At 43.1% G+C, this 15,000-nt stretch overlaps 2 protein-coding genes across 3 annotated transcripts in view; both read right to left on the reverse strand.

Moving 5' to 3' along the window:
- Nucleotides 1-1,393: 1,393 nt before the first annotated feature.
- Nucleotides 1,394-8,034, reverse strand: LOC138213948 (protein bicaudal C homolog 1-A-like). Its single transcript, XM_069175288.1, has 5 exons — nucleotides 6,487-8,034; nucleotides 6,312-6,442; nucleotides 6,131-6,242; nucleotides 1,648-1,804; nucleotides 1,394-1,593 (listed from the first exon to the last, which is right to left on the reverse strand). The coding sequence occupies exons 1-5, from the start codon at nucleotides 8,029-8,031 to the stop codon at nucleotides 1,394-1,396; spliced, it is 2,145 nt and encodes a 714-aa protein (XP_069031389.1). The 5' UTR covers nucleotides 8,032-8,034.
- A 4,415-nt stretch (nucleotides 8,035-12,449) lies between these two features.
- The window catches only part of LOC138214035 (E3 ubiquitin-protein ligase RNF123), a 45,797-nt gene continuing 43,246 nt past the window's right edge, over nucleotides 12,450-15,000 (reverse strand). For both annotated transcript variants that reach the window (XM_069175395.1, XM_069175399.1), the window contains exons 39-40: nucleotides 13,661-13,746; nucleotides 12,450-13,378 (exon numbers count right to left, since the gene is read on the reverse strand). In XM_069175395.1, coding sequence (XP_069031496.1) covers nucleotides 13,279-13,378; nucleotides 13,661-13,746 — 186 coding nt within the window. In that variant the 3' untranslated portion in view covers nucleotides 12,450-13,278. The remainder of the gene's footprint in view (nucleotides 13,379-13,660; nucleotides 13,747-15,000) is intronic.

The raw sequence follows: 15,000 nt of genomic DNA on the forward strand, positions 1-15,000 counted from the left end.
TGTGACTTATGATGTCATAGAGTTCTGGTGCAGAACAGTCAGCTGACATGATGTCTGTCTTTATTCACTGAGGAGGATCAAAGTTCAGAGTGTTCCTGAACGCAGCACGGTGCTGCACACGGACGATCAACCACCTTCATGAAGTATTAAGTAACTGGAGCAAATGTTTCATCAGGAGAGAAATCAGAGGAAGACTCAGAGAGGATGAAGAGCAGAGAGGATGAAGAGCAGAGAGGATGAAGAGCAGAGAGGATGAAGAGCAGAGAGGATGAAGAGCAGAGAGGATGTCAACATGTCGCTCTGTAATTTCCCCTCGGGGATTAATAAAGTGAAATAAATTAAATTAAAATAAAATTAAAATAATAAAAGCGTCGTGTGTCATGCTGCATCTAAACGTGTTGAGTGTGGCGGGATGGAGGCGGAGCCTGTTCACACTCACAGATGTGTTAAGCTGCTGATTTAACATCCAGATGTGGAGGAGCAGATGTAGGAGGAGGTGGAGGAGCAGATGTAGGAGGAGGTGGAGGGCAGATGTAGGAGGAGGTGGAGGAGCAGATCTAGGAGGAGGTGGAGCAGCAGATGTAGGAGGAGGTAGAGAGCAGATGTAGGAGGAGGTGGAGCAGCAGATGTAGGAGGAGGTGGAGGAGCAGATGTAGGAGGAGGTGGAGGAGCAGATGTAGGAGGAGGTGGAGGAGCAGATCTAGGAGGAGGTGGAGGAGCAGATGTAGTAGGAGGTGGAGGAGCAGATCTAGGAGGAGGTGGAGCAGCAGATGTAGGAGGAGGTAGAGAGCAGATGTAGGAGGAGGTGGAGCAGCAGATGTAGGAGGAGGTGGAGGAGCAGATGTAGTAGGAGGTGGAGGAGCAGATGTAGGAGAAGGTGGAGGAGCAGATCTAGGAGGAGGTGGAGGAGCAGATCTAGGAGGAGGTGGAGGAGCAGATCTAGGAGGAGGTGGAGCAGCAGATGTAGAAGGAGGTGGAGGAGCAGATCTAGGAGGAGGTGGAGAAGCAGATCTAGGAGGAGGTGGAGCAGCAGATGTAGGAGGAGGTGGAGGAGCAGATGTAGTAGGAGGTGGAGGAGCAGATCTAGGAGGAGGTGGAGCAGCAGATGTAGGAGGAGGTGGAGGAGCAGATGTAGGAGGAGGTGGAGAGCAGATGTAGGAGGAGGTGGAGCAGCAGATGTAGGAGGAGGTGGAGGAGCAGATGTAGGAGGAGGTGGAGGAGCAGATCTAGGAGGAGGTGGAGCAGCAGATGTAGGAGGAGGTGGAGGAGCAGATGTAGGAGGAGGTGGAGGAGCAGACGTAGTAGGAGGTGGAGGAGCAGACGTAGGAGGAGGTGGAGAGCAGATGTAGGAGAAGGTGGAGCAGCAGATGTAGGAGGAGGTGGAGGAGCAGATCTAGGAGGAGGTGGAGCAGCAGATGTAGGAGGAGGTGGAGAGCAGATGTAGGAGGAGGTGGAGCAGCAGATGTAGGAGGAGGTGGAGGAGCAGATCTAGGAGGTGGAGAGCAGATCTAGGAGGAGGTGGAGCAGCAGATGTAGGAGGAGGTGGAGGAGCAGGAGCACCTGGAGGTGCAGCTGAAGGTCTCCTGCCTCCAACTGGAGGGTCAACGAGCAGCACAACCTCCTTTTACTGCGTCTCTGTGGACTCACTGAGACAAGCGTTGCAGCCTCCTGCTGCCTCCTGGAACCTCCTGCTGCCTCCTGGAACCTCCTGCTGCCTCCTGCTCCTAACAAACCCACAGAAAGTGTTTTTCTGCAGCAGATCGATGAGCTGCTTCAGAGGCGATCCAAGAAACAGATACCACGTCTGCAGAACCAGACCCAAACTTATCTGCACCGTCAGACCTTTCCTTTACAACACACACACACACACACACACACACACACACACACACACACACACACACACACACACACACACACACACACACACACACACACACTCACACTCCTGTAGAGCACAGCCAAGAAACACACACACATCACTTTCAGTACAGTAATCTCTCCGGATGATCAGCACTGATCAGGTTCATCAGACCTCTTAGTAGTCAGGTCTTATAGAGTGTGTGCGTGTGTGTGTGTGCGTGAGTGTGTGCGTGCGTGCGTGCGTGCGTGCGTGCGTGCGTGCGTGCGTGCGTGCGTGCGTGTGTGTGTGTGTGTGTGTGTGTGTGTGTGTGTGTGTCATCAGTATTAAATACAATGAAGAAAATCCATTTTCTGTTCCTCCAGAATGAATCCAGGCTGCAGTGGATTCAGAGAACTGAATTTATTCTCAACATGTTCAGCAGGTAGTGATGCTGTCTGTCTGTCCTCCTGTCTGTCTGTCTGTCTGTCTGTCTGTCTGTCTCCATTCAAACTAAAAGTTGATGAATTAAAAGCCAGCGTGCACAAACATGTTTTATTTTGTCTGCATCCTTTGAACATTTATTTTCTGCAGTTTTTCAGTTTCTGTCTTAACGGTGATAAAGTTCAAATAAGGAACACAGAGCTCCGTTACAGAAGTGACTTCATATCACAGAAGCAGCAGCTGCAGACAGCGGACAGAACGAAACCTGAACATTTATTATGAAGTTAAACCAAACTGTTCTTCAAATAACAACACGACTAATACAAGAGATGATATTGGAGGGAAACTTCTGAATCTGTTCAAATAAACATCCTCTGCTCACCTGTCACTGAAAACTAAATCAGAGTCTTTAAAACTAAATCAGAGTCTTTAAAACTAAATCAGAATCTTTAAAACTAAATCAGAATCTTTAAAACTAAATCTAGAGTCTTTAAAACTAAATCAGAATCTTTAAAACTAAATAATAATCTTTATAACTAAATCAGTCTTTAAAACTAAATCAGTCTTTAAAACTAAATCAGAATCTTTAAAACTAAATAATAATCTTTATAACTAAATCAGAATCTTTAAAACTAAATCAGTCTTTAAAACTAAATCAGTCTTTAAAACTAAATCAGAATCTTTAAAACTAAATCAGAATCTTTAAAACTAAATCAGAATCTTTAAAACTAAATCTAAAGTCTTTAAAACTAAATCAGAGTCTTTAAAACTAAATCAGTCTTTAAAACTAAATCAGAATCTTTAAAACTAAATCAGTCTTTAAAACTAAATCAGTCTTTAAAACTAAATCTAAAGTCTTTAAAACTAAATCAGAGTCTTTAAAACTAAATCAGTCTTTAAAACTAAATCAGAATCTTTAAAACTAAATCTAAAGTCTTTAAAACTAAATCAGAGTCTTTAAAACTAAATCAGAGTCTTTAAAACTAAATCAGAGTCTTTAAAACTAAATCTAAAGTCTTTAAAACTAAATCAGAGTCTTTAAAACTAAATCAGTCTTTAAAACTAAATCAGAGTCTTTAAAACTAAATCAGTCTTTAAAACTAAATCAGAGTCTTTAAAACTAAATCTAAAGTCTTTAAAACTAAATCAGAGTCTTTAAAACTAAATCAGAGTCTTTAAAACTAAATCAGTCTTTAAAACTAAATCAGAGTCTTTAAAACTAAATCTAAAGTCTTTAAAACTAAATCAGTCTTTAAAACTAAATCAGTCTTTAAAACTAAATCAGAATCTTTAAAACTAAATCAGAATCTTTAAAACTAAATCAGAGTCTTTAAAACTAAATCAGAATCTTTAAAACTAAATCAGAATCTTTAAAACTAAATCTAGAGTCTTTAAAACTAAATCAGAATCTTTAAAACTAAATCAGTCTTTAAAACTAAATCAGAGTCTTTAAAACTAAATCAGAGTCTTTAAAACTAAATCTAAAGTCTTTAAAACTAAATCAGAGTCTTTAAAACTAAATCAGTCTTTAAAACTAAATCAGAGTCTTTAAAACTAAATCAGAGTCTTTAAAACTAAATCTAAAGTCTTTAAAACTAAATCAGAGTCTTTAAAACTAAATCAGTCTTTAAAACTAAATCAGAGTCTTTAAAACTAAATCAGAATCTTTAAAACTAAATCAGAATCTTTAAAACTAAATCAGTCTTTAAAACTAAATCTAGAGTCTTTAAAACTAAATCAGTCTTTAAAACTAAATCAGAGTCTTTAAAACTAAATCAGAATCTTTAAAACTAAATCTAGAGTCTTTAAAACTAAATCAGTCTTTAAAACTAAATCAGAATCTTTAAAACTAAATCAGAATCTTTAAAACTAAATCTAGAGTCTTTAAAACTAAATCAGTCTTTAAAACTAAATCAGAATCTTTAAAACTAAATCAGAATCTTTAAAACTAAATCTAGAGTCTTTAAAACTAAATCAGAATCTTTAAAACTAAATCAGAATCTTTAAAACTAAATCAGTCTTTAAAACTAAATCAGAGTCTTTAAAACTAAATCAGAGTCTTTAAAACTAAATCAGTCTTTAAAACTAAATCAGAATCTTTAAAACTAAATCAGAATCTTTAAAACTAAATCAGAATCTTTAAAACTAAATCAGTCTTTAAAACTAAATCAGAGTCTTTAAAACTAAATCAGTCTTTAAAACTAAATCAGTCTTTAAAACTAAATCTAGAGTCTTTAAAACTAAATCAGTCTTTAAAACTAAATCAGAATCTTTAAAACTAAATCAGTCTTTAAAAACTAAATCTAGAGTCTTTAAAGCTAAATCAGAGTCTTTAAAACTAAATCAGAATCTTTAAAACTAAATCAGAGTCTTTAAAACTAAATCAGTCTTTAAAACTAAATCAGAATATTTAAAACTAAATCAGAATCTTTAAAACTAAATCTAGAGTCTTTAAAACTAAATCAGAATCTTTAAAACTAAATCAGAGTCTTTAAAACTAAATCAGAGTCTTTAAAACTAAATCAGAGTCTTTAAAACTAAATCAGTCTTTAAAACTAAATCAGAATCTTTAAAACTAAATCAGAATCTTTAAAACTAAATCAGAGTCTTTAAAACTAAATCAGAATCTTTAAAACTAAATCAGTCTTTAAAACTAAATCAGAATCTTTAAAACTAAATCAGTCTTTAAAACTAAATCAGAATCTTTAAAACTAAATCAGAATCTTTAAAACTAAATCAGAGTCTTTAAAAACTAAATCAGTCTTTAAAACTAAATCAGAATCTTTAAAACTAAATCAGTCTTTAAAACTAAATCAGAATCTTTAAAACTAAATCAGAATCTTTAAAACTAAATCAGAGTCTTTAAAACTAAATCAGTCTTTAAAACTAAATCAGTCTTTAAAACTAAATCAGAATCTTTAAAACTAAATCAGTCTTTAAAACTAAATCAGAATCTTTAAAACTAAATCAGAGTCTTTAAAAACTAAATCAGTCTTTAAAACTAAATCAGAATCTTTAAAACTAAATCAGAGTCTTTAAAACTAAATCAGAATCTTTAAAACTAAATCAGAGTCTTTAAAACTAAATCAGTCTTTAAAACTAAATCAGAATCTTTAAAACTAAATCAGAGTCTTTAAAACTAAATCAGAGTCTTTAAAAACTAAATCAGTCTTTAAAACTAAATCAGAATCTTTAAAACTAAATCAGAATCTTTTATACTGAACGTATGAGGAAAAACTGAAAATACACAGACGCACTTTGTTGGACATCTCTGAGGACAGATCGTTTGTTGGACGTCTGAGGACGGATCGTTTGTTGGACATCTCTGAGGACGCATCGTTTGTTGGACGTCTCTGAGGACGCATCGTTTGTTGGACGTCTCTGAGGACAGATCGTTTGTTGGACGTCTCTGAGGACGTATCATTTGTTGGACATCTCTGAGGACGCATCGTTTGTTGGACGTCTCTGAGCACGGATTGTTTGTTGGACGGCTCTTGTTGTGTTTTACAGAAGTTTGTGCCTGAAACATGATTGAACATTTGTTCTGTTGAACAAGGAGAAGAAGAACCAGATTATCCCTCTTCAAAGGTCCAGAGAACCCGGCGGTTCTACCAGGAGGAACCCATGAACCTCCTGAGTCTGAGGAACCTTTTTGGTACTTCAGGTAAAACTTCTTAAAAAGATCATTTCTACACTGAAAGAAAACGGAACGTTAACATTAAAAGAACCTGAAACCTGGAACCACTGGAGGTCTCCGGAGCCGGTCCGCTTCATGGACGGTCCTGGGTCGGTTCTATGGACGCCTCCCATCGACTGATGACCCTGTGACCTCCGTCAGCGGGATACCAGCGGGGGGAGGCAGCCGCTTGGTCCCCACTTCAGGAAGGAGGACCTGATGGGTCTCTGGAAGAGCTTCCTCCGGTTCTTGTTGAGTTCTGAGATGGCGAGCAGCATCTTCCTTCAGACCCCAAGGGACGGAATTCCCAGCCGGGTCAGGTCCTGGTCGGTCGGAGTCAGGAAGGTCTACAGGTCGACGTGGTTCTGCTGGAGGACGTCGGTGTACTTCCCCAGGCCCGGTTTACTTAAGAACTGCGGCAGTTCCGAGTCCTTCAGGGACGGGTTCTGGCTGCCGCGCTTGCTGGACTCAACCGTTTGTTCCTTTCACAGTCGGACAGCTGCGTGGTCTCTGGTGCCGGTCAGACCCTCTCCTCTTTGTTCTGCTTGCTAACCGGACCTCTCTTATTCCTCTCAGGACCATCAGCCGGGCCGGAAGCGGGGCCCGGGAGCATTAGGTCAGGATGGAGGTGGGAGTTCTTGGTGCCTGGCAGGAGGACCACAGTCTGTGGAGTCCCTGAGGACGTCTTCTGTTTCAGCTCTGGGTCAGAGGGGCTTCTGGGCATGCTCCGTTCTGATTCTGGACTGGACTTGATCGGTACCAGTTCTGTAGGATTGTCTCCAGTTACCTGCTGGACCGAGTCACATGAAGCTGGACTCAAACCTGAAGGGTCTAAACTCCCGGAGACCGAGCCGGGATGATGGACATGTCCGCGAGGAGCGCAGTCAGTGGCGCCGCAGGACCGCCTGTCTGAGGGGGCGGGGCCAGGTAGCTCACCTGGCGGCAGGGTGGGGGTACAGGGGTCCGGGGTCGGTGGGGGGTTCATGGAGGCATCAGACTTGGGGAGGGAGTGGGGTGCTGTCGCACCCAGGAGATCCAGATGACCCGGTCCAGCTCTGGACGGGACGTCCTGGCTGCTGAGGGGCGGGATCGGGGACGGGGTCGGGGTCGGGGACGGGGTCAGGGACTGGGTCGGCGACCGGGACGGGGACCAGGATGGGGACGGACCGTGAGCGGTGGGATTCAGATCATCACAGCATGAAGACCCACTGCTCTCCAGACCCAGCAGGAACGTCCGGGCCTGGTACATGCGGAGTGCGTTCCTCTCCACGCTCTTCACCGTCACCGTCCTTCCGGGCTCTTTGGGTTTGGTACTGATGAGGACGTCCAGCTGCTCCATCAGCGCCGTCAGACACTGCGGATCCACCTCCACGTCCTCTCTCAGGTAGAACCGTAAGGACAGCGGCAGACAGCCCAGCAGGTGCCGGCGGGCGGTCCAGACGGCCTCCAGGCTGCCCTGGATGTAGACGGTGTGGTTCCGGTGGGCGCTGTCCGACTCGGGGAAGTGGACCTGAGCTCCCGTCTTATGGCCGATGTCTTTGACGTTGCTGTTGTTTTGTCCCTTCACGAAGCGGTGGACGTTCGGAGCGATGTCCAGGTAGGTGCTGACGGAGATGGTGCTCGCCAGGCCGCCGGCCAGCTGCTCCATCAACAGAGCAGCGCCGGTTCTGACCCGGTCAGCGTTATTCTGCGAGCTGTAGACGACACAGCTGGCACCGTAGCGGCGCGTCGGGGGCTGGAAGGACACCCTGAGGTTAAAGGTCTGACAGATGGACCGCACGGTGGGGGAGGTGGGCGAAGCCTGCAGGACGTCCGGGAGCTTGAAGGACAGAACAAACGGAACCAGCGCCATCACTTGGACTCGAGCTGCCTCCACCCGTTCCAGCGGCCCTTTGATGATGACGTTGTTCTTCTTGGTTCCGTTCTTCTTCAGGTTGAAGTCCGGCAGGTGGACGTAGCACCCCGTCTCCTCCTCCACCCGCTGGACATTGCCGCCTCCGTCGCCGATGATGTGACAGTGAGCTTTGTGGCAAACGTTCATCTTCAGAGTCACCCTGCTCTCCTCCTCCATCCCGTCCTCCCTCGAGACAGCCGAGAAAACGACTTCCAGCTCCTCGCGGTCCGAACAGAACCGTTCCTCGGTCCACTCCGAGTCCGGCAGCGAAGCGGCGCCACTCAGATCCTCTTCCGGTCCTGTGAAAGGACCGTCGGTGCTGTGAGGATCCGCCTGAAGGGTTCACTGAGCGGACATTTACACGCCAACGTCTTCGCTGGCGTTTGATTTAAAACCGGACTGATACGAACCGTCGTTGTCCTTCCTCGTAAAAACAGGACGCTCGCTGGAGGTCGTCTGTGAGTTAACGAAAAGTTCAGGAGTTAACGAAGCGCCTCAAACCGACCTGCAGTACGAGGGCCAATCAGAGAGTTCAGAGAGGTCCAGTTAGTGATGACATCATTGATGTTGACGTTAAGGTGTGAACTTAAGCACCGTGCTGCGTTCAGGAACTCTCTGAACTGACTGATCGACCCTGGAACCTTTAAATCTACTTTACTTGAGTTTTAAAGGTCATTTCTACTTCCTGTCCACTACATTTATAATTATATTTGACTTTACGATGAAACCAGAGGTTCCAACCTGACGGCGTGTCGTCGGCTCTCTGAGTCGGTAAAAACGAGGATTTTTTCCTTCCAAACTTCTCACATGGTTTCATTTCAAGAAATGTTCAAAGGATCCAAAATCTCCAGAAACCTTTTAATAAACCAATAATCTCACGGATTAATTTACAGTTTATCTGTAAATCAACCAGGACGATAAAAACAGCTTTGAACAAACCTCCACCAGGTGGGTTTCCTCAACTACATTAAATATAAACTCCTCCCACTGCTGACCTTCACCTGTAAAACTTCTCACCTGAGGAAGCTGCAGTGAAACACTGCCGTGGTTGTTCCACCGGAGTTTACCGGACGGACTGACCGGCACAGAGACGTCCCCGCCGGCGTGTCGCTGCTCTGAAGCCCGGGGCTCCGACCGCGGCCTGTTAGCATGCTGCTAACGACCTGCTAACCTGCTGGGGCTTCTTCTTCTGTGGTTCGAGCGGACCGGACGCTGCACCGGTGCTCTGCTGCCCCCTGCTGTTTGTTTTCAGCTCTACAGGTGAACATGGTAAAACATACTCAACATGACCGGCTGATTAAGAATAATATTTATTATATGTAAAACTTTAGTCATTTATCTGGTTAAATATGTGCTAATAGATACTTTAGATCTGTGTTGAGTCCTGAGTGACAGGTGTCCGCTGACTGAGTGTTTTTGAGTGACAGGTGTCAGCAGAGTGTTTCAGGTCACTAAAGGAGGACCAGAACCGGACTGACAGGTTCTCCCCACACCTGTGTTTAAAGCTTTTATTTTGAAGGAGAGCAGCACAGTCTGTGGTGAGTTCACTGTCTGTCACTCACTCTCTGCAGGGCAGGCGTGACCTTGGTGTGTTCAACTCTGCAGCAAATCAGAGTTCAGCTGATCAGCCGACCAATCATCCTACAGGGGAAGGTCTGTGTGTTTGTGTGTGTGTAGTATTAATTGTGTGTGTATATTGTGTGTGTGTGTGTGTGTGTGTGTGTGTGTGTGTGCGTGTGTGTGTGTGTGTGGAATGAGCTGTCAATATGTCATTTTAAGGTGCTCAGCAGAGCAATGCAAAAATGAAAACACATAAAACTCAACAGTGACACACACATACACATATATACACACACATACACACACGCACACACTAGTCCTCCAAACAGTGACGTTGATCCTCCTGATTCAGCTCAACACTGCCACCTGCTGGCAGGACGGAGGAGCTGCGGCTTCTTTAATCAGGTTCTAAATAAAGAACCTGATTAAAGAAGCCGCAGCTCCTCCGTCAAATAAGACCATCAGCTCTCAGATCTATAAACTCTGATTAATCAGATTTATTAAAAAGTTCATGATGAATCTGTTTGATCAGTTTTTATATTTTGGGTTTGTCAGAAATAAACTGGTTCATAGTTCAGTTTATTATCCGACAGCTTAATAAATCACACTCAGCACCTCAATATTAAATATTCAGAATATTATTTATGGAGTTCTTGTTTCACAATCATCAGTCCTGATCATAACAAACAAATAATCAATTTCAGGATATCAAACCTTTTAATTTCAGTTTGTTTACGTGATGTTTTTTATGAAAAATAGTTTTCTATATTTGCTGAGCATACTTTTCTATTTTAACAGTTTTGGATGTGAAAACATTAATTTTAAAGGATTATTATCGTGTTTTTTTTGTCATTTCTTAAAACAGGACTAAAATGTTGATAATCTACTGACTGTTCAGATTATTAAACATCAGAAAACAGAGATGAGCAACATTCAAACATCCTTTTTATCTGATCCACCGTCAGTCAAATATCCGGTTGATTTTAGTATCATTAAATCAACAAAATCTGTGAAACATTCACATGAGCAGCTAGAAAATAGAACATGTTTACTATTTGTGCTTAAAAATAATTTAAACATTTCATTACACATTACAACTAATCAATTTATCAATCAATCATTTCAGATGAAGAGCACAGATTTAGTTCCTGTGCTGCCAGGGGAAAAGATGACTCTGCAGTACTACAGATATATACAACAGGATGAGATCTGATTATTGATTATTGATTAATGAACACAAAACTCCAGAAAATAATTCCAACATATAGAAATGCAGTGAAAGGACATAAAAACGAAGTATTTTCTCCTGCAGTCCTGAGTAAATTATCAATAAAACAGTTGCGGTGTTGCAGTGCTGAGGTCTGACCTGTAGGCGGCGACAGAGATTCATGACAGAATGAAGCTCTTCTGTTTAATGTTTACTGTCTGATCACTGGTTGAACTGGAACCAGTTCTGTTGGTTTTGGTGACAGACTGAAGAATTTAGCTGAGAAACGATCTTCATAAGTGATGAAGATGATGATGAAGAGTCAGAGGTCACAGATACTGGATGACACACACTGAAGCTCATAAACTGCTTCTCCATTGATCAGAGGAAAGAGGTTCCTGTTCCACTAGAAATACACTCAGTGTCCTAGTGTCCTACCCCCCCCCCCCACCCCACCACCCCCCACCTCGTTTGCTCTGCTGCAGTTATTTCTGTCTCGATCTATAAACTCTGTCCACTCGGCCTGGTGTCCGGTTTCTGGACAAACCAACAGGTGACACACACACACACACACACACACACACACACACACACACACCAGGTGCTGAGGTCAGACTACATTTGTCTTTAACGATGGTACATCTAAGTTTAAATCAAAGTACCGTAAATTATTAGCTTGTATAAATATATATATATATGTATACTACTACCACTGCTGGTACTACTACTACAACTACTAGTGATACTACTACTACTACTGATACTACTACTGCTAGTAATACTACTACAACTGATACTACTACTAATACTACTACTACTGGTGATACTGATAGTACTACTACTACTGATACTACTACTACTACTACAGTAAAACGTGAGATAGCCACGCCTGGCGGAGTCTAGGCGTGACAGTTACACATTCTCCTGAAACTATGACGTGATTTAGAGGAAGTATTATCAACAACACGTAGAAAACAAAATAACTCAGAACAGCGTTGTCACTTCCTGGATCTGAACCTGTCTGTGATTGGTCCCAGTAAGCCACGCCTCCTGCCTCATCATACCAGCACGCCATGTCTTTTCTCAAATCCTCTGTTGGTCACATGATTCTTCATCTATATTTGCTTGACAGCTGAAACACAGAAATATCAGATCTGTTTTCATCCTTAAAATAAAAAACACGAGTCGAGTTTCTGTTTCAGGATAAATAATTTAATGTGGTTACATCGTGGGTTTGTTCCACTCTCACTCTCAAAGGACAAACAGAAAGCAAGACCCCCACCACCCCTCCCCCTCCCCCCTCGGGAGGTCCAACACTGCAGCTCTGCAAACACTGGCATGCTTTAAATACATCGTCAGCGTTTCCTGTCCGACAGCCCTTCAGAGTAAAAGCTGGTCAGCAGGATTCAGGTTTCAGACCAGAACTTGAACAGAACCGTGAAACAACAGAACAGAACCGATCGGTCCAACATTTCTTCTACATTCAGTCTGCAGATATGCAACATGTTCCCACCACATGAAGACCTTCACATCATTGATCATCTGATGAACGTTGGAGTTTAGAATCTGTTCAATAAATAACTTGTTCATGTTTGAAGCTTCATCTTCACGTTTAAATGGTTTCTGCTGTTTCACATTCGATTCGTAGTGTTTATTTTCCTCGTTTTCAGTTTTATTTTTATTTTTAAAATTGTATTTTTCCTGATTAGAGCGCGATGATATCCAGAACAAAGAATACAAATGAAACTTGTATTTCAAGCGAACATTTAGGTCGACATTAAATGTTAGAAAAACAAAAGAAACTGAAAAAGAAATGGAAAATACTGAATTTAGAGTTTGAGGCTTTTATTTTGACGGCATTTCAGACACTTCAGTTTGTTCTTGTTTGTTGAGTTTCGAACATTTTAACCTGCTGCGGTTTAATCCAACATGTTTTCTGTCTCCAGAACCAGAAGAACGTCCAAAGATCCGTCAGAACAGGAAGTCCGACCGGCTGCGGGTCTCTTGTGTTCAGAGCTAACTTCCCTTTAATCAGTACAAAAGAGCTTCCTGTGTTTCTACTGGGATGCTCTGTTTACAGATATTAACGATATTTACAGAAGAGACGGAGGTCAGAGGTCAGAGGTCAAAGGTCAGAGCAGGTCGATAGTTGTTGTTCTGTAACAAACTTCCAGTTCATTTATTTAAAGGAAAACGCAGTGTTTGTGTGTGTGTGTGTGTGTGTGTGTGTGTGTGTGTGTGTGTGTGTGTGTGTGTGTGTGTGTGTGTGTGTGTGTGTGTGTGTGTTTGTGTGTGTGTGTGTGTGTGTGTGTGTGTGTGTGTGTGTGTGTGTGTGTGTGTGAAGATGCCCCCTGCAGGCTGTAAATAAACCTCCTGCTATGCTAAGTTTCCTGACAGTAAAACTGATGTGATGTTGACCTGATAAACTACAAGTTCACTTCATGTTTACTTCCTGTTTCTGCAGAAAACAACCAACAGTGTTTCAGGTGGAACCGTCTTCATGTGGACGTTGAACACACCTGTGAGGATCTTTGGGTTCTCTGATGTTCTTCATGTTCTGTTGGTTTGAAAATGTTCTACAGCTGACGTGTGTCTGGTGCGTCTGTGTGTGTGTGTGTGTCTGTGTGTGTGTGTGTGTGTGTGTGTGTGTGTGTGTGTTATGAGGAGGAGGGCTTGCTGAAGTCTTCGACCCCGGTGATCGTAGCTTTGCAGAAAAAACAGTCCTTGTTGTTCATCAGGTGTTGGTTGATGCAGGCTCTGTGGAGAACATAGGAGAACGTTCAGGAGAACGTTCAGGAGAACAGACAGACAGGTCGGGTAAAATGAGCCTCAGCTCGGCCTTGTAGATGCTTCATGCCTTCTGACAGACTCTCAATCAGCAGCAGTGATCCAAACAGCTGCTGAGGAAGAACCAGCTCAGATAAATGAAACCCACCAAGACAACATGAAATATGTATGCTGCCACACACACACACACACACACACACACACACACACACACCTGTACATGTGTGTGTGTGTGTGTGTGTGTGGACTCACTTGCAGGACTTGTGTGAGCAGGGTTTAAAGATGGCGGAGATGGAGTGGGCGTAGCAGATGGGGCAGAGGTCTTCTTCACTGGTCGGCTGCAGACACAAACAAAGAAGTTCATCTCGACGTGTTCCTGCTGACACGCCTGTCACATGACGACACGCCTGTCACATGACGACACGCCTGTTAAATGACAACACGCCTGTCAGCTGGATATAAAGCAGCAGGTCGACTTCTCAACACATTCACAGCTGATCAGAATCAGAACCAGAAGGTTCAGAACTCGCTGCAGATTCCATCAGATCAAAAGTACAAGGATGAAAATACTCGTCAACGTTTGAGGAAACGACAGCAGAACAGTGTGAGCAGTGCATCATGGGTAATTAGACAAAATGTAAACGTTCAGCAGAAATAAACGCTCATTAGAATAAACGCTCGGTGCCAGAGTGTCGGTTGGTTGGGGCTCCTGCTGATTGGTCCAAAAGAACATGACATCATCACCCAGCAGGAAGGACTGATGATGATTGATCTGCTAACAGTCAATAAACAATCTGAAGCTCTTCTACTTCCTGTTTGTCTTTTTTCTGTCGTCTTGCCCCAGCATCAACACCCCCCCCCCCTCCCACACCCCCCACAGCATCAAGCCCCCCCGATCCTCCATCATCCTTTATTACTCCTCCATGTGAAGCACCACCTCTCTCCTGATTGGCCATTGATCGATGATTGTTGACTGGCTGACCTTTGACCCTTCCTCCTCGAGTCCATTTCCAGCTTTTCTCCTCCTTCGTTTCACATCGACACGTCTTCCCTGATAAACAAACTGTTTTCTGTCGGAGTCGATGAGAGTTTGTTCTCGAAAATCATCTTCAGTGAGGGAACCAATCAGAGTCCTTCTGTCCTGACGGACAGTCACGCTCTTCATTTCTTTATTTCTCCTTAAAACCTTCAATCTTTAAAACAAATAAGACGAGCTGATGGAATATTATCCTCCTCTTCCTCATCCTCCTCCTCCTTTTCCTCTTCCTCCTCATCATCCTCCTCTTCCTCCAACGTATTATGAAGCCCTTTTAAAATGATGAAGATGAAGCTTCTTTTGGTTCTTGTGTTCCTTCAGAACCTTTCGGTCTGTTTGGATCTCCGGAGGAACCGAACAGACGTTCAGCTCTGTCGGACATTTTAATGGAAATAATTGATGGTTGCATGATTTAACCTTTAAAGTGTGTCGCCATGGAAACGCTCAGACACTGAAGGAAGAGACTGAAAGTTCAGTTTAGTTTTACAGAAACGTGTTCGTAGGTTCAGGTCCCCACATGGTCTGTGTGTGACGGTCCTCTGTTGGGACGTATGAA

This window comes from Embiotoca jacksoni, unplaced genomic scaffold (genome assembly GCF_022577435.1).
Source record: "Embiotoca jacksoni isolate LCO1_2020_lvr unplaced genomic scaffold, fEmbJac1.0.p SCAF_104, whole genome shotgun sequence".
Lineage (NCBI taxonomy): Eukaryota > Metazoa > Chordata > Actinopteri > Embiotocidae > Embiotoca > Embiotoca jacksoni.

Excerpts from the sequence above, each read along its gene's own strand:
- LOC138213948 (XM_069175288.1), bottom strand. The coding sequence starts at position 8,031 with ATGGAGGAGGAGAGCAGGGTGACTCTGAAGATGAACGTTTGCCACAAA. Across the intron at positions 6,443-6,486 it reads AGCAGAACAAAGAGGAGAGG|GAACAAACGGTTGAGTCCAG; the intron begins GTCTGACCGGCA and ends CGACTGTGAAAG. Across the intron at positions 1,594-1,647 it reads AGGCTGCAACGCTTGTCTCA|TTGGAGGCAGGAGACCTTCA; the intron begins GTGAGTCCACAG and ends TTGACCCTCCAG.